This window comes from Megalobrama amblycephala, linkage group LG2 (genome assembly GCF_018812025.1).
Source record: "Megalobrama amblycephala isolate DHTTF-2021 linkage group LG2, ASM1881202v1, whole genome shotgun sequence".
Classification (NCBI taxonomy): Eukaryota; Metazoa; Chordata; class Actinopteri; order Cypriniformes; family Xenocyprididae; genus Megalobrama; species Megalobrama amblycephala.
The window spans coordinates 4,123,845-4,149,131 of record NC_063045.1 but is presented as its reverse complement, the minus strand read 5'-3'; the positions used below and the strand labels follow the sequence as shown (position 1 = coordinate 4,149,131).

The 25,287-nt window shown below is 36.8% G+C and overlaps 1 protein-coding gene across 1 annotated transcript; it reads left to right on the top strand.

The window, feature by feature from the left end:
* The first annotated feature begins 402 nt into the window (after positions 1–402).
* Positions 403–24,826, top strand: LOC125259006. The gene is made up of 18 exons (XM_048176307.1): positions 403–472; positions 11,464–11,492; positions 11,724–11,745; positions 18,457–18,484; positions 18,579–18,642; positions 21,223–21,366; positions 21,671–21,864; positions 21,954–22,054; positions 22,246–22,364; positions 22,488–22,655; positions 22,771–22,970; positions 23,056–23,168; positions 23,330–23,436; positions 23,571–23,747; positions 23,893–24,101; positions 24,189–24,286; positions 24,403–24,431; positions 24,659–24,826. Exons 1-18 carry the CDS (start codon positions 418–420, stop codon positions 24,824–24,826), a joined length of 2,025 nt encoding a protein of 674 aa, XP_048032264.1. The 5' UTR covers positions 403–417.
* The last annotated feature ends 461 nt before the right edge of the window (positions 24,827–25,287 follow it).

The following is a 25,287-nucleotide window of genomic DNA, read 5'->3' as shown; positions in this document are numbered from 1 at the left end:
CAATCAGTATAATCAAACACAACTGGACTCAAATTAAGGTGTAGAACCATCTCAGGGATGATCAGAAGAAATGGACAGCACCTGAGTTAAATATATGAGTGTCACAGCAAAGGGTCTGAATGCTTAGGACCATGTGATATTTCAGTTTTTCTTTTGATAAATCTGCAAAAATGTCAACGATTCTGTGTTTTTCTGTCAATATGGGGTGCTGTGTGTACATTAATGATGAAAAAAATGAACTTAAATGATTTTAGCAAATGGCTGCAATATAACAAAGAGTGAAAAATTTAAGGGGGTCTGAATACTTTCCGTACCCACTGTATATAGTAAATTCACACAAATTTTATAGCACATGTTGAATATTCTGACTAATAAATGTTTTAACTCTTGCAGCATAGAAGATGAACTGAGAACAACATGAGACAAAACATCATGTCCAGCAGACTGTTGCTACTGTCTGCCCTCTGTATGGGTGAGATACTCACACACGTACACACCCACACACGCAGGAACGCACTCACATCCATGCACGTATACACACACACATGCATGCACAAACACACTCACACACACTCACTTTCTTACCAAAGCAAATTGCAAAACAGACAACACATTGACAAACACATGCACAAATACATACCCAACATCATATTATAAACTTTATCTTTGAAATCCTTAAAAAATTAAAACTTTGGTTGAAAATTAAATTTGAGTTGAGAGCCCATGCTTTATGGAAACCCAGCTAAACAATTGTGACTGCTTTATTGTAAATAACCAAGAAAACAGAACAAGTTTGATGGTATATAACTAATGCACTGACATAGCCCACACGTCCTGATATTGCTGAGTTAGATGCTTTCCTGGGTCAACATATTTTGTTGATCCTGAAACAACATTCTAGTCTGAAAATTTAACCCTTTCCTAGTCTTAACCCTATTCCTACCCCTAAACCTAACCCTACCCATAAGTTATCCCAAAAATCAGAGGGAAATGATAGATGAATAACACTGATGTAGAAGCACCAATTCATGATTTTAACCCTAAACTTGACATAATCTGTAAACTTGTCCCTCAAATCTGATTGGTTGATTTGAATGTTGTTCCAGGATCAACAAAAATGTTGACCCAGGAACATGTTGAACTCAGCAATATCAGGTTATGCGAAATAGCCCCAGGGGTTAGGAAGATGCTTTACAGTTGACAATTGAATGCTGACCTGCACTGTTAGACCTTGCCGAGCTTTTTTACAGTAAAATACTGGCAACACTGTTGCCAGTAATTTACTGTTGATTGTACAGTTATTTACTGTAATCTACAGTATGTTACTGTAAAGATACCATGCACTAAGTTAAAACTTGTGTTACCTCATTTCATTTGCAGAAACCAACTGCCTCAAATTGTTAGAGTGCCATTTAAATTTACAAACTAATTTTTATTATATGCTAATAATATGAGCATATCATTACTTTGAACTTATTTCTTAAGAGTTCAATACAAACATTTTAAACAAAAAGATTTTTACTGCACCAGCAATTACACAGTCACCATCTGTTAAATAAAACAATATGTAGAATATCATCAATGTCTATTGATCTTCTCCTGAACTTAAGCACAGGCTCTACTCTTCAGCACAATGGTGACCCGCAAAACTCAATTTTACAGTAAACTACTGGCAACAGTGTTGTCAGTATAAAACTGGCAACAGCGTTGCCAGTATATAACTGTTTTTTAACTAACAGTTTGTAACTGTTAAATTACATTTTGTGGGTGTGTCTTTTTATCTTACACCTTTAGTGCTTTCAACCCCACAGGAACATCCTCTAGTGTCCACACTACAGAGTAAAAGTAACATTGACGCTGTGCTGCAGTGAGATAATTAAGTTTATATTTAAGTGATGATTGAGCATTAATGATGACCACCTGCTTGTTAACAAGCAGAACCACTGAAAAGAGGAACAAGAACGGAATAAATACGAGCAGAAACTACAACTACGAGCAGACCTACAACTGTCTTCCAGCCATTACACATTATTAAACTTATTACTGACCAGATTAACTTTATTTCTACAAAAGAAATCTTATTGAGAATTACCAGAAGTTTAGATGTTGATATTTTGGTGAAAATGTTTGGTTTGATGTTACCATCGAGGACATCAGCGTTTGCTTTAGTTGAGCTCTTTACCCATGACCTTTTAAAATATCAGTTTTTTTTTCTCTGGCTGTTTAAACTATTCATATATTTAATGCAGAAACAAATATAGAGAAAAAAATGTTGAATGTTGATAGTTATGTGTTGTTGAAGACATAACCATCACATAGTCTATTGATTTACTGAATTCATACTGTTTTATCCATAGTTACATTATTAACAGACTAATATTCTTCATTATCGCTGTGAAACTACAGCAAGAGTTCCAACAAAAATCAGCTAAAAAGAGTTTATTTTTAAACACCATGCACAAAAAACAGCTGCAGCATTATTTAGACACACACAGATATAAAAAATCAGCACATCAATCTCAACAATGGTGGCAATAAAGCTGCATAATTTATTCATGCTGCAATGCATGCTGGGAGTTTTGTACTATGCTGGCATCCAGCATGCATTGCAGCATTAAACTTTTGGATGTCACCATTGTTGAGATTCATATTCTGACTGTTGATGTCTCTGCTGTGCAAGTTAAGCAGAAGCTCAAAATATTTTATATTTTTATTTTATATAAGGACTTATATATTCTCCTTAATAACTGAAACGTTGCTTGTTTGTACGCTGTTGAATCATGGATATAATACAATCAATAAAGATAAATTGCCCATTAAATCAAAGACTACACACGGAAATAGATCAGTGAATTAAAGATGATTCCAAGATGATTACAGAATCATCACAACAGCCAAACACCTGATCAACTTTATGTTGGCCTTTTCCTGCTATAACAAATGTGTTTTATAAACACTCAGTTACAGCAGCAACTAATGTTAAAGAGTCAAGAGCACAACTAAAGCAGACACTTGTCACCATGATGGTGACTGCAAACTTCAATACATTTTTATTTTAAATAAAACATCAACATCCATATCTGTTAATTCTCAACAAGAACTTCTGTACATGTATGAAAGAAATAATGTCAAACTGGTTTGACACTGAAGTCAGTTGTAATTCTTGTGTTTCTGCTCGTGTCATTTTTCTGGTCTTGTTTCTCTGTCCTTCAGTGATTCTGCTTATCAGGTGTTCATAAAGTTTCTGAATTCACTCACTTCTTTTAATTAACTCTGTCAAGTGGGTTATATTAGTGAACTAATGTAGGAAATAGTGAATGAGGCTATAGGGTGTGATTTAGAACACAGCCTCTAGCGCTGTTAACTCACAGTATATTCCTGTAGGCTACTTTCTCGAAGATGACAAATATTACCCAGAATGCATTGTTTTCTACAGTATATTACTGTTTTAATGGAAAATGGTTTGTTACTGTCAGAATTTGGCTGTTTTTTCTACAGCAAGGTCTAACAGTGTGTGTTAATTTTGACGTGTATGTTACCATTTTCTTAACCCTTTCCCTGCCAGCATTTTAAACATTGCCAGCACCAACATTTTTGATCATTTTAACAAAACTTTCATGACCCTCAGAATATTCTGTTGTACAAATATCTGAGCATCCAATATATCAAAAAAAAGAACAGAGCCTCTGTTTTTAAACAAAACAAGCTAAAAAATATTCTAGCTTTTTGCATTCTTTTTTATCAACACTTGAATATGGGTAAGTTTTGTTAAAAAAAACAAAACATTTTGAACAAAAAGCTGAGAAAATTATTTTTTTCTCAAAGACTACAATGTGGACAAGCAATGCTTTTATTGCTTGTTTCTGCTTCTATGCATGTGTTTTGGAACATAGATTGACAGAAAATTCTGTCAATGGTGGGGAAAGAGTTAATCTCCAAGCAATCCAGAATTTGTTCCTAACAAAAAAAAACAAAAAAAAAACAAAAAAAAAAAAGGAAGAAAAGAAGAGTCTCAAGGTCAGGTGAACAAGTGAACACAAATACCATTGTATGCTCACGTCCCTTCAAATTTTTCCACAGCAATTGCTGCACAAACAGATACGTCTGGATCACAGAGTACTGAATCACAGAAAGCAACAGATCAAACAACCACTGTTATTTCGACAAATAAAATGACAGATAATTCTAATATGACAGAGACAACAACAACCACTGTCGATACAATATCTGAAGAACCAAGAACCACTATTAAAAGAACATCTTCAGAGGGTGCAACACCAAACAATATTGTATCTACAACACTTACAGAACTAACACCCATTACTGCTAAAACAAGTGAGGTACCAAACACTGCTATTTCTACAACAACTGAAGGAACAACTGCTGCGCCTACAACACTTGCAGAACTAACGACTGTTACTGCTACAACCACTGAGGTACCAAACACTGCTATTTCAACAACTGAAGGAACAACTGCTGTGCCTACAACACTTGCAGAACAAACATCAATTACTGCTACAACAAGTGAGGTACCAAACACTGCTATTTCTACAACAACTGAAGGAACAACTGCTGCACCTACAACGCTTGCAGAACTAACAACTGTTACTGCTACAACAACTGAGGTACCTGCTATTTCAACAACTGAAGGAACAACTGCTGTGCCTACAACACTTGCAGAACTAATGACTGTTACTGCTACAACAACTGAGATGCCAAACACTGCTATTTCAACAACTGAAGGAACAACTGCTGTGCCTTCAACACTTGCAGAACTAACATCGATTACTGCTATAACAACTGATTTACCAAACACTGCTATTTCAACAACTGAAGGAGCAACTGCTGCTCCTACAACACTTGCAGAACTAACAACTATTACTGCTACAACAACTGATTTACCAAACACTGCTATTTCAACAACTGAAGGAGCAACTACTGAGCCTACAAAACTTGCAGAACTAACATCTATTACTGCTACAAAGGCTGAGGTACCAAACATTGCTATTTCAACAACTGAAGGAACAACTGCTGTGCCTACAACACTTGCAGAACTAACAACTGTTACTGCTACAACAACTGAGGTACCTGCTATTTCAACAACTGAAGGAACAACTGCTGCGCCTACAACACTCGCAGAACTAACAACTGTTACTGCTACAACAACTGAGGTACCTAACACTGCTATTTCAACAACTGAAGGAACAACTGCTGTGCCTACAACACTTGCAGAACTAACATCTATTACTGTTACACCAACTGAGATGCCAAACACTGCTGTTTCTACAACAACTGAAGTAACAACTGCTGCGCCTACAACATTTGCAGAACTAACAACTGTTACTGCTACAACAACTGAGGTACCAAACACTGCTATTTCAACAACTGAAGTAACATCTGCTGCGCCTACAATACTTGCCGAACTTACATCTATTACTGCTACAACAACTGAGGTGCCAAACACTGCTATTTCAACAACTGAAGGAAAATCTGCTGCACCTACAGCACTTGCAGAACTAACATCCATTACTGCTACACCAACTGAGATGCCAAACACTGCTATTTCAACAACTGAAGTAACAACTGCTGCTCCTACAACACTTGCAGAACTAACAACTATTACTGCTACAACAACTGAGGTACCAAACACTGCTATTTCAACAACTGAAGTAACAACTGCTGCTCCTACAACACTTTCAGAACTAACATATATTACTGCTACAACAACTGAGGTACCAAACACTGCTATTTCAACAACTGAAGGAACAACTGCTGTGCCTACAAGACTTGCAGAACTAACGACTGTTACTGCTACAACAACTGAGATGCCAAACACTGCTATTTCAACAACTAAAGGAACAACTGCTGTGCCTACAACACTTACAAAACTAACAACTGTTACTGCTACAACAACTGAGGTGCCAAACACTGCTATTTCAACAACTGAAGGATCAACTGCTGAGCCTACAACACTTACAAAACTAACAACTGTTACTGCTACAACAACTGAGGTGCCAAACACTGCTATTTCAACAACTGAAGGATCAACTGCTGCACCTACAACACTTGCAGAACTAACAACTGTTACTGCTACAACAACTGAGGTGCCAAACACTGATATTTCAACAACTGAAGGAACAACTGCTGTACCGACATCACTTGCAGAACTAACGACTGTTACTGCTACAACAACTGAGGTACCTAACAGTGCTATTTCAACAACTGAAGTAACAACTGCTGCTCCTACAACACTTGCAGAACTAACAACTATTACTGCTACAACAACTGAGGTACCAAACACTGCTATTTCAACAACTGAAGTAACAACTGCTGCTCCTACAACACTTTCAGAACTAACATATATTACTGCTACAACAACTGAGGTACCAAACACTGCTATTTCAACAACTGAAGGAACAACTGCTGTGCCTACAAGACTTGCAGAACTAACGACTGTTACTGCTACAACAACTGAGATGCCAAACACTGCTATTTCAACAACTAAAGGAACAACTGCTGTGCCTACAACACTTACAAAACTAACAACTGTTACTGCTACAACAACTGAGGTGCCAAACACTGCTATTTCAACAACTGAAGGATCAACTGCTGAGCCTACAACACTTACAAAACTAACAACTGTTACTGCTACAACAACTGAGGTGCCAAACACTGCTATTTCAACAACTGAAGGATCAACTGCTGCACCTACAACACTTGCAGAACTAACAACTGTTACTGCTACAACAACTGAGGTGCCAAACACTGATATTTCAACAACTGAAGGAACAACTGCTGTACCGACATCACTTGCAGAACTAACGACTGTTACTGCTACAACAACTGAGGTACCTAACAGTGCTATTTCAACAACTGAAGTAACATCTGCTGCGCCTACAACACTTGCAGAACTAACAACTGTTACTGCTACAACAACTGAGGTGCCAAACACTGCTATTTCAACAACTGAAGGATCAACTGCTGTGCCTACAACACTTGCAGAACTTACAACTATTACTGCCACAACAACTGAGGTACCAAACACTGCTATTCCAACAACGGAAGGAACAACTGCTGTGCCTACAACACTTGCAGAACTAACATCTATTACTGCTGCAACAACTGAGATAACTAACACTGCTATTTCAACAACTGAAGGAACAACTGCTGCGCCTACAACACTTGCAGAACTAACAACTGTTACTGCTACAACAACTGAGGTACCAAACACTGCTATTTCAAAAACTGAAGGAACAACTGCTGCTCCTACAACACTTGCAGAACTTACAACTATTACTGCCACAACAACTGAGGTACCAAACACTGCTATTCCAACAACGGAAGGAACAACTGCTGTGCCTACAACACTTGCAGAACTAACATCTATTACTGCTGCAACAACTGAGATAACTAACACTGCTATTTCAACAACTGAAGGAACAACTGCTGCGCCTACAACACTTGCAGAACTAACATCTATTACTGCTGCAACAACTGAGATAACTAACACTGCTATTTCAACAACTGAAGGATCAACTGCTGTGCCTACAACACTTGCAGAACTTACAACTATTACTGCCACAACAACTGAGGTACCAAACACTGCTATTCCAACAACGGAAGGAACAACTGCTGTGCCTACAACACTTGCAGAACTAACATCTATTACTGCTGCAACAACTGAGATAACTAACACTGCTATTTCAACAACTGAAGGAACAACTGCTGCGCCTACAACACTTGCAGAACTAACGACTGTTACTGCTACAACAACTGAGGTACCTAACAGTGCTATTTCAACAACTGAAGTAACATCTGCTGCGCCTACAACACTTGCAGAACTAACAACTGTTACTGCTACAACAACTGAGGTACCAAACACTGCTATTCCAACAACGGAAGGAACAACTGCTGTGCCTACAACACTTGCAGAACTAACATCTATTACTGCTGCAACAACTGAGATAACTAACACTGCTATTTCAACAACTGAAGGAACAACTGCTGTGCCTACAACACTTTCAGAACTAACAACTATTACTGCCACAGCAACTGAGGTACCAAACACTGCTATTCCAACAACGGAAGGAACAACTGCTGTGCCTACAACACTTGCAGAACTAACATCTATTACTGCTGCAACAACTGAGATAACTAACACTGCTATTTCAACAACTGAAGTAACAACTGCTGCTCCTACAACACTTGCAGAACTAACATCCATTACTGCTACAACAACTGAGGTACCAAACACTGCTATTTCAACAACTGAAGGAACAACTGCTGCTCCTACAACACTTGCAGAACTAACAACTATTACTGCCACAACAACTGAGGTACCAAACACTGCTATTTCAACAATGGAAGGAACAACTGCTGTGCCTACAACACTTGCAGAACTAACAACTATTACTGCTGCAACAACTGAGGTACCTAACACTGCTATTTCAACAACTGAAGGAACAACTGCTGTGCCTACAACACTTGCAGAACTAACATCTATTACTGCTACAACAACTGAGGTACCTAAAACTGCTATTTCAACAACTGAAGGAACAACTGCTGTGCATACAACACTTGCAGAACTAACATCTATTACTGCTACAACAACTGAGGTAACTAACACTGCTATTTCAACAACTGAAGGAACAACTGCTGTGCCTTCAACACTTGCAGAACTAACATCTATTACTGCTACAACAACTGAGGTACCTAAAACTGCTATTTCAACAACTGAAGGAACAACTGCTGTGCCTACAACACTTGCAGAACTAACATCTATTACTGCTGCAACAACTGAGGTACCTAACACTGCTATTTCAACAACTGAAGGAACAACTGCTGTGCCTTCAACACTTGCAGAACTAACATCCATTACTGCTACAACAACTGAGGTACCAAATACTGCTATTTCAACAACTGAAGGAACAACTGCTGTGCCTACAACACTTGCAGAACTAACATCCATTACAGCTACAACAACTGATTTACCAAACACTGCTATTTCAACAACTGAAGGAACAACTGCTGTTTCTACAACACTTGCAGAACTAACAACTGTTATTGCTACAACAACTGAGGTACAAAACACTGCTATTTCAACAACTGAAGGATCAACTGTTGAGCCTACAACACTTGCAGAACTAACATCCATTACTGCTACAACAACTGAGGTACCAAATACTGCTATTTCAACAACTGAAGGAACAACTGCTGTTTCTACAACACTTGCAGAACTAACAACTGTTATTGCTACAACAACTGAGGTACAAAATACTGCTATTTCAACAAATGAAGGAACAACTGCTGTGCCTACCACACTCGCAGAACTAACATCTATTACTGCTACAACAACTGAGGTACCTAACACTGCTATTTCAACAACTGAAGGAACAACTGCTGTTTCTACAACACTTGCAGAACTAACAACTGTTACTGCTACAACAACTGAGGTACCTAACACTGCTATTTCAACAACTGAAGGAACAACTGCTGTGCCTACAACACTTGCAGAACTAGATGTTAGTTCAACAGCAATATATCCTCTGACTTCAACTGCTGCCATTCATATAACACCTCTAGAAAACACATTAAGTACTGCTAAAACATCATTAAAACAAACAACTATTGCTGCAACACAAGAAGCAGCTCCTACTGATATAATGTTGGCAACATCGACTGCTGTCACTAAAACATCTGAAGAACCAACCACGACATTCCCAGGAAATTCTGAAACAAGTAATTTCCCTACTACACCTGAAACACACAACCCCTGATAGTAGTACAGCCTCAACAGGAAAAACTGTTCATCTTACAAAATCTGCACTACCCCAAACTACTGCCAGTGTTAAAACTTAAACAAAACCAAATACTGTCTTGACAAGATTTGGAGAATCAGTAATTACATTAACAATGACACCTTCATGGCCAACAAGCACTGGAGCACCAAAAGATTCTGTCTTTACAACAAATTCAGCAACAACAACTTCTGTTCATGTTTCTGAGGCATCTACAAATACTGCTAGGGCATCGCTTGCAACACCAGCAACTACTTTCCTTATTACATCTGCAAGATCAACTGCTCTTACCACACCTGTAGCACCAAAAACTCTTGATATAACACAATTTATACAAACTGCTAGTGATACAACACCTCCAATGCTAACAAATGTATTGGCTACATCTTCTAAAACAACCATTACTAGACCTGGTGTACAAACAACTAAAACTTCTTCTAGTGCAACACCATCAACCCCAAAAAATTGGTCATTTTACAACACCTGAAGTACCAACCCCTATAGAACCATTGACTATCTTCCGTATAACACCATCAGTGATAAGAGCACAAAGTATGATTAGTTCAAAACCAGATAGTTTAACAGAATTATCTTCTAAAACCACTACAGATTTAAGAACTGCTCTACCTAAAAACTTAGAAGCATCAACAAATACTAACACTAAGTGTAAGTACTAATACTAATACTAAGTACACAAACAATTACAATGTCTACCGCACCTTTAACAGTTTCTGTAACTCATGCTACATCCACATGAAGCCAGAGCTTTCCCTGTCCGATCTTTTTTTCCCCCTCGTCTCAAGAAATATCTGCGTACACATGAATCCACTCACTGAAACGACTCAAAACAATGTAGTATACTGTACATGCCAGATCAGTATGTGGTGCTGTAATTCTGCAAAAGAGATACACTAAGAATAAAAATTGGAAGAATAAGAATTGGAGCATGCACATAAATCTTGCGTGCTGTATACAAACTTTAGTAAAGCTTAGAAATAAAGCTTTATTTTAATTTAGCTTCTTTATTTTAATTTAGCTTTATTTTATTTTAGCTTCTGCAGCACGAACACAGGCATGTAGTCCGCTATTGTTGTTGTTGCTGTTTTGTGCTGTTGGCGGTGTCTGACTAGGGTCGACACGTGGGGTGATGACATCATCGTTTCACAAAATATTCGGATTGGCTGTACACACGAAAACGCAAAGGGTGTCGTTTTCATACTTATCTACTCTGGGACCCGGTTTTAAAAAAATAGCAGTTTCACCTCCTGAAAACGCCGGATCCGTCTGGACGAAATGCCTATACGATACAAAATTTTTGCGTATACAGATAAACTTGTCTCAGTGTGGACTGGGCCTCAAAAAGTACCAACACCCACTACACGCACATACTCACTAACACACACAAACACGTTGGGGTTTTGTAGGGGTTTTTTTTTGCTCATTTGGTCTCTACAACATCAGGAATACCTGGTGCACACACGCACAGCACAAAAGAAATACATATTTTGAATTATATATTTGAGACTAGTCACTTAAATATAATAACATCTGTAAACATTTTGTTACGGAATATTATTTTAAAATGAATGTGCTTCCTGTAAGTTCATAAGATGTTTCTCAATGTTTACACTAATTATACTAATTATACTTCTTGCCCTGTCCACAGCAACATCTGTGTCTCTGGGTAATGCACAGGTAAGTCAGGAAAATCCATAAGGAAACAATTTTTATGTTTTGCTCCATGTTTGTAGTCTTCACAAACCAAAAGTGTATGCTGGAAAAAAATTATAAATAATAATAATAATAATAATAATATACATCTGAATATATTAATACTTCAGTATTGTTCAAAATAAGCGTGTAATATAACATGAAACTCTAATCAGAATTTTTACATTTACCTGTTTTTTTTATGCTTTTTTTCAGTGCAACACAACACATTCAAATGGTGAGATTATTATACATTCCCTTACTTTAAGTCATGTGCATGCATGACAGTTACATCATATAAAAAAGATCAGTGAGAGCACAGTACATTCTGTATATGGAAAAGCATTTTGTCAAGGAGACTAGTTTTCATTAAGGCAGTGCTCTACAGTGGATAGATCCAGACACATTATGCCTGGGTGTCTTAAGCAAAAATATTCAAGATATAGTCTATATTTAAAATATTTTTTAAAGATATACTCATACTGTAAATCATCTAAAATGCACCAGATGTTTGGGAAGCAGTGGCGAGTGGTGGTCTTAGAAAATAAACAGATAAAAAAAGGTGACAAAACATATTTGTTTAAAGGGTTAGTTCACCCAAAAATGAAAATTATGTCATTAATTACTCACCCTCATGTCGTTCCACACCCGTAAGACCTCCGTTCATCTTCAGAACACAGTTTAAGATATTTTAGATTTAGTCCGAGAGCTTTCTGTCCCTCCATTGAAAGTGTATGTACGGTATACTGTCCATGTCCAGAAAGGTAATAAAAACGTCATCAAAGTAGTCCATGTGACATCAGTGGGTTAGTTAGAAGTTTTTGAAGCATCTAAAATACATTTTGGTCCAAAAATAACAAAAACTACGACTTTATTTAGCACAACACTTTTCAATGAACCGGTTCTCAAAACGCTTTGATTTATTCGCTTGTGAATTCGACTGATCAGATTGCATTATTTAATTCACTGATTCAATGATCCGGATCAATGATTCAGTAATGTCAGATAAGTACTTTTTCCTAAGTATATTCAAAACTAAACTCATTTTGTACTTTTATTTAAGTATAAATTTGAAAGGAGTACTTATGCTTTTACTGGAGTAATATTTAATCACTGTATCTGTTCTTTAACACCAGAGTTGGGTAAGTTACTCAAAAAAAGTAATCCACTACAAAATACAAATTACTACATCAAAATTGTAATTTGATTACATTACTGATTACTGCATGTAAAAAGTAATCAGATTACTAATTACTTTACATTCAAGTTACTTTGAAACCTACAAAAATACACCACAAACTGAAACTCATAGTTCTTTCTGTAATTTAATATTGACTGAAAAATATTACAGAAATATGAAAACAGCAACTTGACTTGAAAAATATTTATTCAAATGCAATCATAACAGTCGCCTAAGGGCGCTCAACGACCACGTCATCTGTGAGCGTGAGATTCTAACAAACTAAAAATAACTTTATTAAAACTAATAAATATATGAAATATTGTACACTAGGGTTGTAACGGTATGAGATTTCCACGGTATGATAACCGTCTGAGTAAATATCACGGTATCACGGTATACATTATTTAACAATCAATTTTTATTTATATCATCAATTAAAATGACCAATAAATTAATTAAAATGTTTGTTTTCTCTATTCAGATTTCAATAATCAAAAACAATCAAATACATTTAATAAATTATTATGGATTAGAAATTGAACAACTTTTATTAATAATTAAAATTCAGAAATTCTGCTTTGACTTAATTCTTCTGGCTTTTATTTTTTTAATACAAATATTATCAAAAATGATGGAAATGAAATTAACTTTTTTTTATAATTATTTTGAGAAGTACATTGTATTTAACAATCATAATAAATTTGTCAATTTCTTCGAGTTAAAAAGCGGTCTTTTATTTTGACGGGATGTAGTGAAGAGCTTTGAGTTTCAGTGTATTTGACAATGGTTTTTCTCAAATAAATTGATTAAATGCTCATTAAGCGCTATCTCAGAGCAACCGTGGATATGTTTGTGTTCATGTCCTCTGATAACGAGACGGCAAACACTGAAAAAACAATAAGAGCGTCGCACATACTTGAGTATGTAGTACACGAAACGGCGCAGCTCATTCACACAGGCAGACACGTTAAACAGATATATTTATACAGCCGTCTTTTTGCGTTTAATATTCACGGACCCCGCCTAGACCATGTCACGATCTGATTTATTGTACAGCTCTGCTTTTGTTTTATTCATCAGTCCAACAAATCGCGCGTTTTTACCTGACATCGCTGCGTTATACTGTACATTCCGTTTTCATGACTGGATTCCGGGATTCCCTCTCCATTACGCACATAAACGGAACATACCTGCATCTACACGGATGGTGTTCTCGAATATAGGTCAACATGTTTGATGTGTTTCCTCCTTTTGCAAGTAGGCTCGCATTGTTTTTGGATATCTACACTCGAGGACAGCCCCGCGTTTGTTTTTCTATATCTAAAGTATTCCCATTCTGCAAATTGTAACTTATTTTTCAACGGGGCACAGAGAATAGAGATAGCAACTTCTGTCTCTGACATTGTCTGCTGTACGTGTGGGTGTGGAGCAGGTTTAGTGAAGTGAAACTCTGCGTCTTGATTTTTTTTATTTATTTATTTTTACCATACCGTAAGTAAGCAAATGTACACGATATGATAATCGTCATACCGGTATATCATTACAACCCTATTGTACACTTGTTAATGTTTATTTTCGTTTGCAGTCTTTTTTATAGTATTTAATGATTAGGCTATGAACACATATTAAGCATGACAAACCATACAATCGATTAAACTACAAAGCTGGCAGGTAAGGTATGTATGATTACAAAATAAAGTCATTGAGATTGTTATTAATATTATTTTATAAAGTAACATGTAGGATAAAAGTAGTTTATCACGTGTTGAGCCGTTTCTGTGATAGCTCCAGCTCTAAGATATAGTTAGCACAGTTAGCACAGTTATAGGCTACGTCAGCGTCCGAATTCACTCACTTCATGGGCCATTCCACCGAATGGGTTCCATTTGCTTGTTGTAACTCTTCAAAATTAAACATTATTTTTCATCTTTTTTCAACACTGAATCTAATACTACACATTTTTAACTTTTCAAAATGTGTATTGGTCAATCTCAGGCAACTTTATTTAATTTTTTACAAGGTTTCAACACAGAAGATGGATGCATGTTTTCTCAGTCCTGTTACCAAAACTCACGTGCCATTTAAAAATCATGTTTAAAAGCATGCGAGTTAATTCCTTTGTATTCACCTCAAGAAAGTGTTTATTTTGAAGAAATGGTTGATTATGTGTTCAAATAAGTGATATTTGTGACAAAAAAAAATCACTTTATTATAAGGCAAGATGTATTTTAATAAAAAACGCAAAACAATTTTCTCATTTAAAAGAAGACAAAAGCCTCAAGTTTATATGTTTTTAAATAATTTAATTTATTTAACCATTGTGAAAATGATGGATCAGACAAAACTGATGAAAACAGTGGTTTAACTTTATTTTTCTAGAAAAATAAATAAATTTAGTAACAGGACTGAGCACTTTGTAACAGGAATGAACGCTGGGTAACAGGACTGAGTGTCCATATGTGTGTGAGGAAAAAGAGTGTGTCCATGGCCGTGTGTGCATGTGTGTGAGTGAGATTTCTGTGTTGAAGGGATGTTCTGTGTGTTAGTAGTACATTACAGTGAAGGAGGTGGAAAGAGAAAGAAGGAGAGCAAGGAAAAGAGAGAGGGGGGAGAGGGAGGGAAGGAAAGACAAAAAAGAGGGAAAAAGACAGGGTTGCTGGTGTGTTTCACTCCTTCCCTTGCGGCATGCCATGGGTGTGTGTTTCTTGCACCTGCAAAGTATAGGTTCTCTCCATCTTCTACAAAAGATAAGAAAGAGAAAGACAAAAAGATGAAGTCACGTCGTGGTGGACTGGCTCCCTGCAATGTATGGCATTCATATTGTAAAAATAATCCTAAAAATCTACAATTTAAATAATTTCAGCTGTAAAACTCATGATACAGGTGAATAGTATTATATCAGCTAATATTCACATTATTAAATAACAAAACAGAGGACTCTACTCACTCCTGTTACTCTTAACTCAGTCCTGTTATTTTTCACATGAGTAACAGGACTGAAAGTAACAGGATTGAGTTTTTAAACAAAAAATGATAAAATACATGACATATGGACACATGGCGTACATGCTAATATCATGAGGACACTAAGCAAATACTAGTGACTTACCTAAAGTTAATATTTTTAAAATAAACAAATAACATCAAAGAAATAATTTAGGTAACAGGACAGTACGTTGAGATTGACCTTCTCAGTCATAGTTCCAACTTCACCAAATATACAGAAATTAAAATGAGAGAACTTACTTTTGGTCTTTTTATGGCCTGCGTAAGATCCAGATGATGCAACTTCCTGTTGAAAATGTGTCTTGTGGGATGTTCCAAGTGTTTTAGAGAGGGAAATGTGTGAGGGTAACAGGACTGAGTGAAAACCAGGGGACACGACTAAAATGTGTATTTTATATAACATATTATGGATTTCTTATGACATTTATTTTTGTTTAGCATAGATGGTATATGGAGTAACACAACAATGCAAAAATAATAAGATTTCTGCAAGATTTTGATGATCATATTTCATGATAAAGTTTAGATTTAGTTAGCGGGGACATGTAACACGTGCTATTTTTTAGTATTCTCAGTAGTTTTTAATAATGTTTTAAATTATATATTTTAAATTTGCAGTTAGATTAATGTTTAGGAGACTTTGCTTAATAATAAAATATATTTTAGAGTGCATATTTATACATAAAATGTCCTGGGGACAGAAATGGCACCGATTCGGTGGAATGGCCCTCATGTCGTTCACTCTTTGCAGATATAGTGCACTCAAATGACATACACTATATAGGGATTAGTGAGTCAGTGAACGAGTGATTGAGTGAGCGGTTTCGGACACAGTTTAAACATTCCTTGCTGTGTGTAGCATGTATGTGTGTGGTAGCTTAACTGTGTTTGTATGTAACTGCATTAAAGACAGGAAAAAATAGCTGAAAAACATTATATAACAACATTTGAAAACAATATTGTTCAGAAGTTACCTTCCCTCCCAAGCCTGAACAAATCGCCTAAACATAAAATCTAGCTTGTTTAGGCGAGGTTGGACCGCTCTCGTCTTGGGCGCGGGTATCCTCCTCCACGCGTTCTCCGGTGATTCATAATGACGCATCCGCGCCAAACGTGATTTCTTTAGAAATGCACTTTACCTAATTTTTTTTTCTTGTAACGCAAGTAACGGAATTTTATTGACATCAGTAACTGTAATCAAATTACATACATTTAAAATGTAATGCGTTACATTACTGCATTACCAGGAAAAGTAATTAGACTACAGTAACGCGTTACTTTGTAATGTGTTATACCCAACTCTGTTTAACTCAAGTAGCCTACATGATTTGTATATTACATCTAGCACTGAGGAATAAACACTTCCTAATTCATTTAACTAATAAGTGAGATTTTAAGTGAGATTTTAATTCAATCTCGCTATTTCAAGAAGGCGAATATTTTTTTTCCATGTGTGTTGAAATTGAAATTGAAATTGAATGGTTTTGTAAACAAGTTCACTTTTTACGGTTTTACCTTCACCAATTGTGAACATCTCTATCATGTAAATAGCGAACATGTCCATGGCATGTTAATGGAATTGAATTATTTTAGATATTCGCGCTCAACATCCAACCCCATTTGCGACTGTAATGTATAAAAGTAAAATAATGCCAAATGTTTTTAAAACAAAAAGCTTGTTGAATTGCACTACTTGAAAAAAAAAAATGCATTGCGTGCTTAATGCATTGTATTTTTGGGGCTTCCAATTTTATGGGCTGAAATTCAACATGATTGTTTATATTTAAGCTGTGAATATTTCAATTCAAAACATTTCACACACACTTTCATTGTTAAAAATTCAATAATCCATATTCACCTTTCAGATTTCAATTCCAAAATATTAATTCTGTTTTAAAATACAACCTGTAATATTCGACTGACAATTTTCATTCCATTTTATTTCGCGTTACAAATTCGTTTCCACAAATTCAGTGGTTCAAATTCGACAGAAAATTAAACATTTTACATCCGGGAACTGCAGGAAAAGCAGTAGAGTGCCGAGCATAATATCAATCTGCTGTTAGTCGACCTCACCAGCAGGTGGTGCAAGCGCGTGTTGACGAAGAGCAGAGCAGCGATGTGTAGAGAGAGTCATTCATTCATTAAAATGGATTTACAGAAATTGAGCAAGCAGTAAGTATATGTGATGATTATCAGGGTTTGGGTTTTTATAATATTTTGGATTTTTTTTTTTTTTTTAAGGGGTTTCCTTTAAAATGACACCAATTTATTTATTTACTTAACTGTGTGAAGGTAAGGGGAGGCTTCAAATTTTGTTTCGTCAATTTCAAGCATAAATTTAAAATAAGCATAGGAGCTTAATAAAAGTTTGTTAAATGTAATAAATAATACAACATGTAAGAAATAAAAATAGGTTTGGAATGTATTGAAATAAACAAGTAAGGAAAATATCTGTAAAGATGACAGGTGTCATATGCTTTTCTAGTCAGAATAACTCCTCTCTCATTGATCTTGCCAATGAAAGGTATATTTGAGATTGGTCTGTAGTTGCTCAAAATTGTGTTATCCATCTACTATTTTTAGAAGTACATTACAGTTTTACATTCACCACTTCTAAAAGATCTGTTTGTAAAAAGTTAAACAGGGAAAGTCAGTGCTGCAAGTTGACATTTTTAGATGTAATAGTCAGTGTCTGAAACTCTTAATGTGGAGTGAGAACCTGTAATCTAATAAATAAATATCTATGACTTTCCCTAGAAACAGGATCATGCAGTCTGACTACTGAGTGAGCATTCCTCTTAATTAACACTAATAAATATTATCCTAATACTAATCCTAATAATCCCATAATCCCAAATCTATTTTTTCCACTCTTGCAGAAGAACCAGCAATCAAACTCTGGACAACTGTAATCTGAAAAGTCTGAACAATTTCAGCTCTCTGGTGAGTGATCTCTCTCTCTCTCTCTCTCTCTTTGTGTTTCTCTCTACTTATAAAACAACACATTGTTTTGATATTGTTCATAAACTGACACATTAGGCATTGATGCAGTGTTACTCAGAATCAAGCAGTAAGAATAAAATGCATGCTGATTCGTACATCAGACTTCAGTTCAGCACAGTGCCATACCTTTTGTTCTAATAGTGATAAAGTACCTGCTAATTCTTATTTACCTCTGAATGCTTTCAAAAACAAACAAACAAAAAACGTAATGTAAATGTAATGTATGTTAAATGCTACTGTTATCGTTTTTTAGACAGGAGCTTCATTGATGGTCACATTATGCTGAAATTATTCCAGTAAAGTCGGTAATATTGTGAAATATTATTAGAATGTAAATCAGCTGTTTTCTATGTGAATATATAGTAAAGTGTAATTTATTCCTGTGATCAAAGCTGAATTTTCAGCATCATTACTCCAGTCTTCAGTGTCACATGATCCTTCAGAAATCATTCTGATATGATGATTTGATGCTCAGGAAACATTTATGATTATTATCAATGTTGAAAACAGTTGTGCTGCTTCAGATTTTTGTGGAAATCGTCATACATTTCATTTTTCAGGATTCAGAGACTGAAAAAGCTGAGCAATAAGTGGTGATAAAATCCCCAAGAAGCTTCAGGAAATCAACCTACAAAGCTACTTTAAAATTACGCACAAGCTTAGCAAACGATAAAAGTAGTGGGTGGTCATACAAAATATTGATTTAGTTCATACAATTTAGTTGATAAAATTGGTAACACTTTACAATACGGTTCATTAGTTAACATTAGTTAACTACATTCGTTAACATGAACTAATAATGAACTGCACTTATACAGCATTTATCAATCTTTGTTAATGTTAATTTCAACATTTACTAATACATTATTAAAATCTTATTAACATTAGTTAATGCACTGTGAACTAACATGAACAAACAATGAACAACTGTATTTTCATTAACTAATGTTAACGAAAATTAGTAAATACAGTAACAAATGTATTGCTCATGGTTAGTTCATATTTGTTAGCAATGTTCCCTCTAAGCTGCGCGCAGAAAAAATAATTGCAGCGCAGAGAACAGGCATGAAAATGACTGTAGTAGTTTAAATGAGAAATAATTGCAGTGCTCTGGACAACCGCTATAGAGTTATTGTCGCTATAGAGTTGGAACCGGTGAATGCGGTTTACAGGTTTCATAGAAAGAGAACGATTGAGCGCGTGTGAGCTGGCTGGCCCTGAGCCAAATCAGTCGCGGTAAGAATACTGTCATGTTTGCGGACTAAATACCTCAATACGAGAGGCAACGCGAAACGAAAAGAAATGTGAAATAAAACGTCATGTTTTAATGAAAAGTGGTGGAAATAACGGATGATGGGCACAGAATGAACAAAACTCTGAGACATTTACAATCACACACCCACCACAGAGATCAAACTCAAAATACAACAGTGATATACCTCCGTTAAATATATTTTTGTGTGTGGTGGTGCTGTGGGTTTCAGGGATGTTTAGATAACTATAAACGAGTTAACGTTCACTTAAAAATATTTAGCTATCAGTTTAAATGCTTCAGTTTATTTTCACTATATAATATATTAAAACAAATGGAAGCATTTAAACTGATTTAATACTGTATATCAATTTAAATACTTAAATATTATATTATATTATATTATATTATAATGTAAACCTAATAAAAAATTGATCTCACAAATAGCCCTTGACGATTGTTTAGGGCTCCTTGCCATGAAAAATCTTGAAACCTCCTGGTATATAAAATCTGTGAGATTCATAAGCAATAAACATGTAATTTTGATGGTTTAACACTGTCTGTTGCTAATAATTTATGGTACAAAAACACATTATGGTTGTCCCAGACCATCAGTGTAACTGCTCATATTATATTATTATAAAGAATTGAACTGTCCTGTAGGAGGACAGAAATTATTTTTTAATAGAATTTCTTGGTAAAGACTGGTACAGTAAATACAGCAATGTGAAAAAATCTCAAGTAACCTAAAATGTGCTTAATTTAGTGACTGAAATGCTTGTTTTCAAACATATTATTTAATAAATCACTAAGTTACATCAAGGGTCAAATAAAATAGAAACGGCACATTAAAGTTGAATGTTACAGTTGCATGATAAAACCATTTTTTGTGTGTGTGTGTTTACGTTGATTGTACAGGTCTGATATAAAGTATGTTTTTGCTCAGGTGGCCAAAATGTGCGCTCAACAGAGAAAAGTTTTGCTCAGCGAGAAAAAAAATTAGAGGGAACATTGTTTGTTAGTACATTAACTAATGTTTAACTAATGAACCTTATTGTAAAGTGTTAACATAAAATCTATATATGACTTTTTCAGAATATCCTCACATTTTCAGCATTCTTGTCTCAGTACTGTAGCTTTGGAGGTAGATTTCTTTAAGCATCTTAGAGATGTTGCCGCAAAACAAGCTTCTTTTTTTTTTATTTTTTTTTTTAAGTTCAGTATGTCAATTTTGGTACTTTTAATTTTGGTACTTTTTTCAAATCTAGATTCAAAATGCAGTGGATAACACTACACACCAGCTACAATGCATATCAAACATCAGTGCTGGTTTCCCTCAAGAGAAACTTCAAATGCTCCAAAAGGAGCTTGGAAAGATCATTACATCGACACTAAATGTCATGGTTTACCTTGTAAGGAACCCACATTTAAGACTATCCTCTGCTAGAAAAAATCAACTGCCTGCTGCCTTGCTTATTTTGATCATTTTATTCACGTTCACATAATTTTATTCACTTTTTTCCTGAAATATTTGATTTCATGCTTGCAATCAGTTGAATCTTCAAATGTTCATAATTTATTTGTTTCATTATTAATAATCACTACATGCATGGTGCAAATTGACACTGTCTCTTCAGCCTGGATGTTTTATCAATTCTAAATCAGTTAGTAAATTACTAATAAAACGATGTGTGATGAAGTATATTTTAATTTCAGGAAGTTTCATCCATGGAGGACATTGCTGAAAGTTTTGGTGCCTTGCACACACTGACTGAGGAGAATGCGCAGAACATGGAGTTTGTTCAGTCATGGCTGTGTGTCAGACTTATTCCAATCCTCCCATTCATTACCACACAGTTCATATCCAACATGAGCAAGATAAACTTTTCATGTGTCAGCTACCAGGCAATGTATGAGTCAAAATTTTAAATTCATTCCATACATTGCAAAAAGACACATTGAAATTGTGGCTTATTTTTGAACATTTATTTGTTTACAGAGTCAAAACATTCAATGAAAAAGTGAATCTGGTGAATGGAACTGTGAAGTTCTTGATCTACAAGCAATTCATGCAGCCATTCCTCTCTAGAGAACATTCAGGTACAGAACAGTTTAATGTGTTTCAGTTTCAGTAATGCAAAGCCAATACAAAACTAAAGTGTTTGCGATGTTGACCAGTGTTTGAAATATTTGAAAAATGGCATTACTTAAAAAAACAACAACAACAACAAAAAAACTTTTGAGCAATAGTTTGACTGATGAATTCCCCCAATGCTCTGTGTTCAATCCAGATCCCGCCTGTCTCATCAAAACCACGAGCAGTGCTGACTGGCTTGAGAAGAACTTTGGCAATTTCTCCAGCTATGCTACCTTGGAGGATTTGAAGTCCCTGAATGGAAATTTCTCCAGTGTGAGTAGCTTTTGGCTTGCTCCAGTTGCTCATGTGAACTGTCATTATTTTGTCTTACTCATTTATGTTTTGAATAAGCTGCTTAATCTGTGATAACTTCTGTTGTCTGTGGTTTGCCTTCAGTTTGAATCATTGGCGCTGCTGACCCCTGCCCAAGTAGCCGAACTCACACTGAGCTCTGGAGTACTGAACAACACCAATCAGATCAGCGCTGTGTTCGACCGACTGGAGGAAGGCGACGCTTTCAAGAACACAGAGGAGTTTCTGACGGCACTGAGCTCAGCTCCTGAGGCAAGTCAATAAGTGAAAGTGCCTGACAGAGATTGCGTTGTTGCCATGGAGGATAGCCCAAAGTACGGTGCGCTCTTACAGTGCCACTCACAGTCCTGGTTTTGTGTTTCTGCAGATACCTGATATCAGCCCTGCCGTGAGAGACGTGATGATGAACCGAACCTTCATAATCATCCAAGTGAAGATCAAGGAATTTGAGGCCCCTGACTGGGTTGTGTGGTTCACTGTTAAGCTCGAGCCTATCCTCCCAAGTTTCACCGCCGAAATGCTGGTTAAAATCACAGCTGACATCAACTGCACCAACTACCAAGTGATGTGAGTGCCTCAGTTTTGAGACGGGAAGTTTGTAGATCTGCGCCAATACGTCCACATAATCACCATCTGTGGCTTTCTGTTGCAGCGTCGAAGGACTGGGAACTGTGTTCCCCGAAATGACACTCCTCAGGACGCAGGAGATAACCAAGGTTCTGGTGGAGCACCTGAAGGAATTCGCCACCCTATTTAGCAGTCCAGGTAGGCCTTCCAGTGCGTGCTTTAGCGGCATCTCTCTGTTGACAGAACAGAGTGTGTTGCTGTATAGTTTTCCAGCTGACAGCTCCTCGTACTTGCGTGTCAATTTCATAACGGTGCAGGGATGCCGACTGATCTTCCTCCACCCCTATCTTTTAAAACAGGTTGCAGACAGAGCATTAGCAGCGATGCTGAATGGCTTAACGCCAACTTGGGCCCATTCACCACAGTGGCCAATTACTCAGACCTTAAGGCCTTGAACGTCAGCGGGGTAAAATACCTACCTTCTGTTATGTTTCTGTTTAGAGAGCCTCTGACTGGCACCGGTACTTGTGTTTGGTGTTGGGCAGAAAGCACAGCACTGACAGTCATGTGTTATTTCCTTGGTGTCTTTGGTCACCTTAGCTGGCAGCTCTGGAAACCCTGTCACCTGATCAAAAAGCAGAGCTGCTGTTTGATCCAACCACCGGTGCTCTTGAAAATGTGACCGTGGTGGAGGAGGTGTTGAGCAGCATCCTACAATCCCCAGATGAGAAGCAGCTTGAGAAATTCTTTGAAAAATTTGTGGAGGTCAGCAAAGAGGTGAGTCGTTTCTAGTTTTGCTTTCTTTAGTTTTTGATTAACCTGATTATCCTGAATGGCCTAGACCATGACTCTGATGCTTTTGAACAAGAATATTAGTTAGAAGTTCCTGTCTTGATGCTAAAAGTGTCTGCCCCCCCCCCAGGAAAACATAACCTACATTACAAACGGGGACGTCCGAGACACAATGCTGAACCTGACTTTGACTGCTCTGGCTCCTAAATTCCCCCTCTTCCAAACGAGTGACTATGAGCTGTGGTTTCAAATCAATCTCGTGGTCCTGCTGGCCAGCTTCCGTCCTACGGTTCTGGTCCTCATCCCCACCAACCTTACCTGTGACTCTTACAATGCGATGTGAGAAATCTGTCTCCTTTGGTTTCACGTATTTTCGCAGTCTGTAGAATTAAGCATTGAAAATCTGCATTCTGTATGTTTCTTTAGATTGAAAGGCCTGGAGAACGCTTTGGCAGTTCTCCCATCTGACCTTAAAGAGGAGCTCAGGTCAAGCAAAGACAAACTTCGACAGTCACCACCACAAGGTATGGCATGACCAAAGTAAAACCAAAAGAATTCTGACAAAATGTATGTGAATGTAAGCCATATGCCAGTGGCCGCCTCCTGACAGAAATCTCTTTTTTTCTTGCCTTCCCTTCAGGCTGCACGCCTCCTCTCCCCGTCGATTTCGTAAGTACTTTATTATTTCAGATGGCTTATGAGTTGAGTTGAAGCCCAAAAGAAGCTGTTCAATATTGTTTTCTCTTCTTGCCTCATCTTTTCTCGCAATAGTGCGCCAGTTGCTCGTCTGAACTGTCATTATTTTGTTTTCTTTCTATTTCTTTCTTTCTTTCTTTCTTTCATTTTAATAAACAGCTTCATCTCTAATAAATTCTGTCATTCATGATGTGCTACAGTTTGAATCATTGGCGCTGCTGACCCCTGCCCAAGTAGCTGAACTCACACTGAGCTCTGGAGTATTGAACAACACCAATCAGATCAGCGCTGTGTTCGACCGACTGGAAAAAGGCGACGCTCATAAGAACGTAGAGGAGTTTTCTGACGGCACTGAGCTCAGCTCCTGAGGCAAGTCAATTCAAGTGAAAGTGTCGGACAGAGATCTCACTGATGCCATGGAGAACAGCCCAAAGTATGGTACACTCTTACAGTGCCAGGTTTTGTGTTTCTGCAGATACCTGATATCAGCCCTGCCGTGAGAGACGTGATGATGAACCGAACCTTCATAATCATCCAAGTGAAGATCAAGGAATTTGAGGCCCTGACTGGGTTGTGTGGTTCACTGTTAAGCTCGAGCCTATCCTCCCAAGTTTCACCGCCGAAATGCTGGTTAAAATCACAGCTGACATCAACTGCACCAACTACCAAGTGATGTGAGTGCCTCAGTTTTGAGACGGGAAGTTTGTAGATCTGCGCCAATACGTCCACATAATCACCATCTGTGGCTTTCTGTTGCAGCGTCGAAGGACTGGGAACTGTGTTCCCCGAAATGACACTCCTCAGGACGCAGGAGATAACCAGGGTTCTG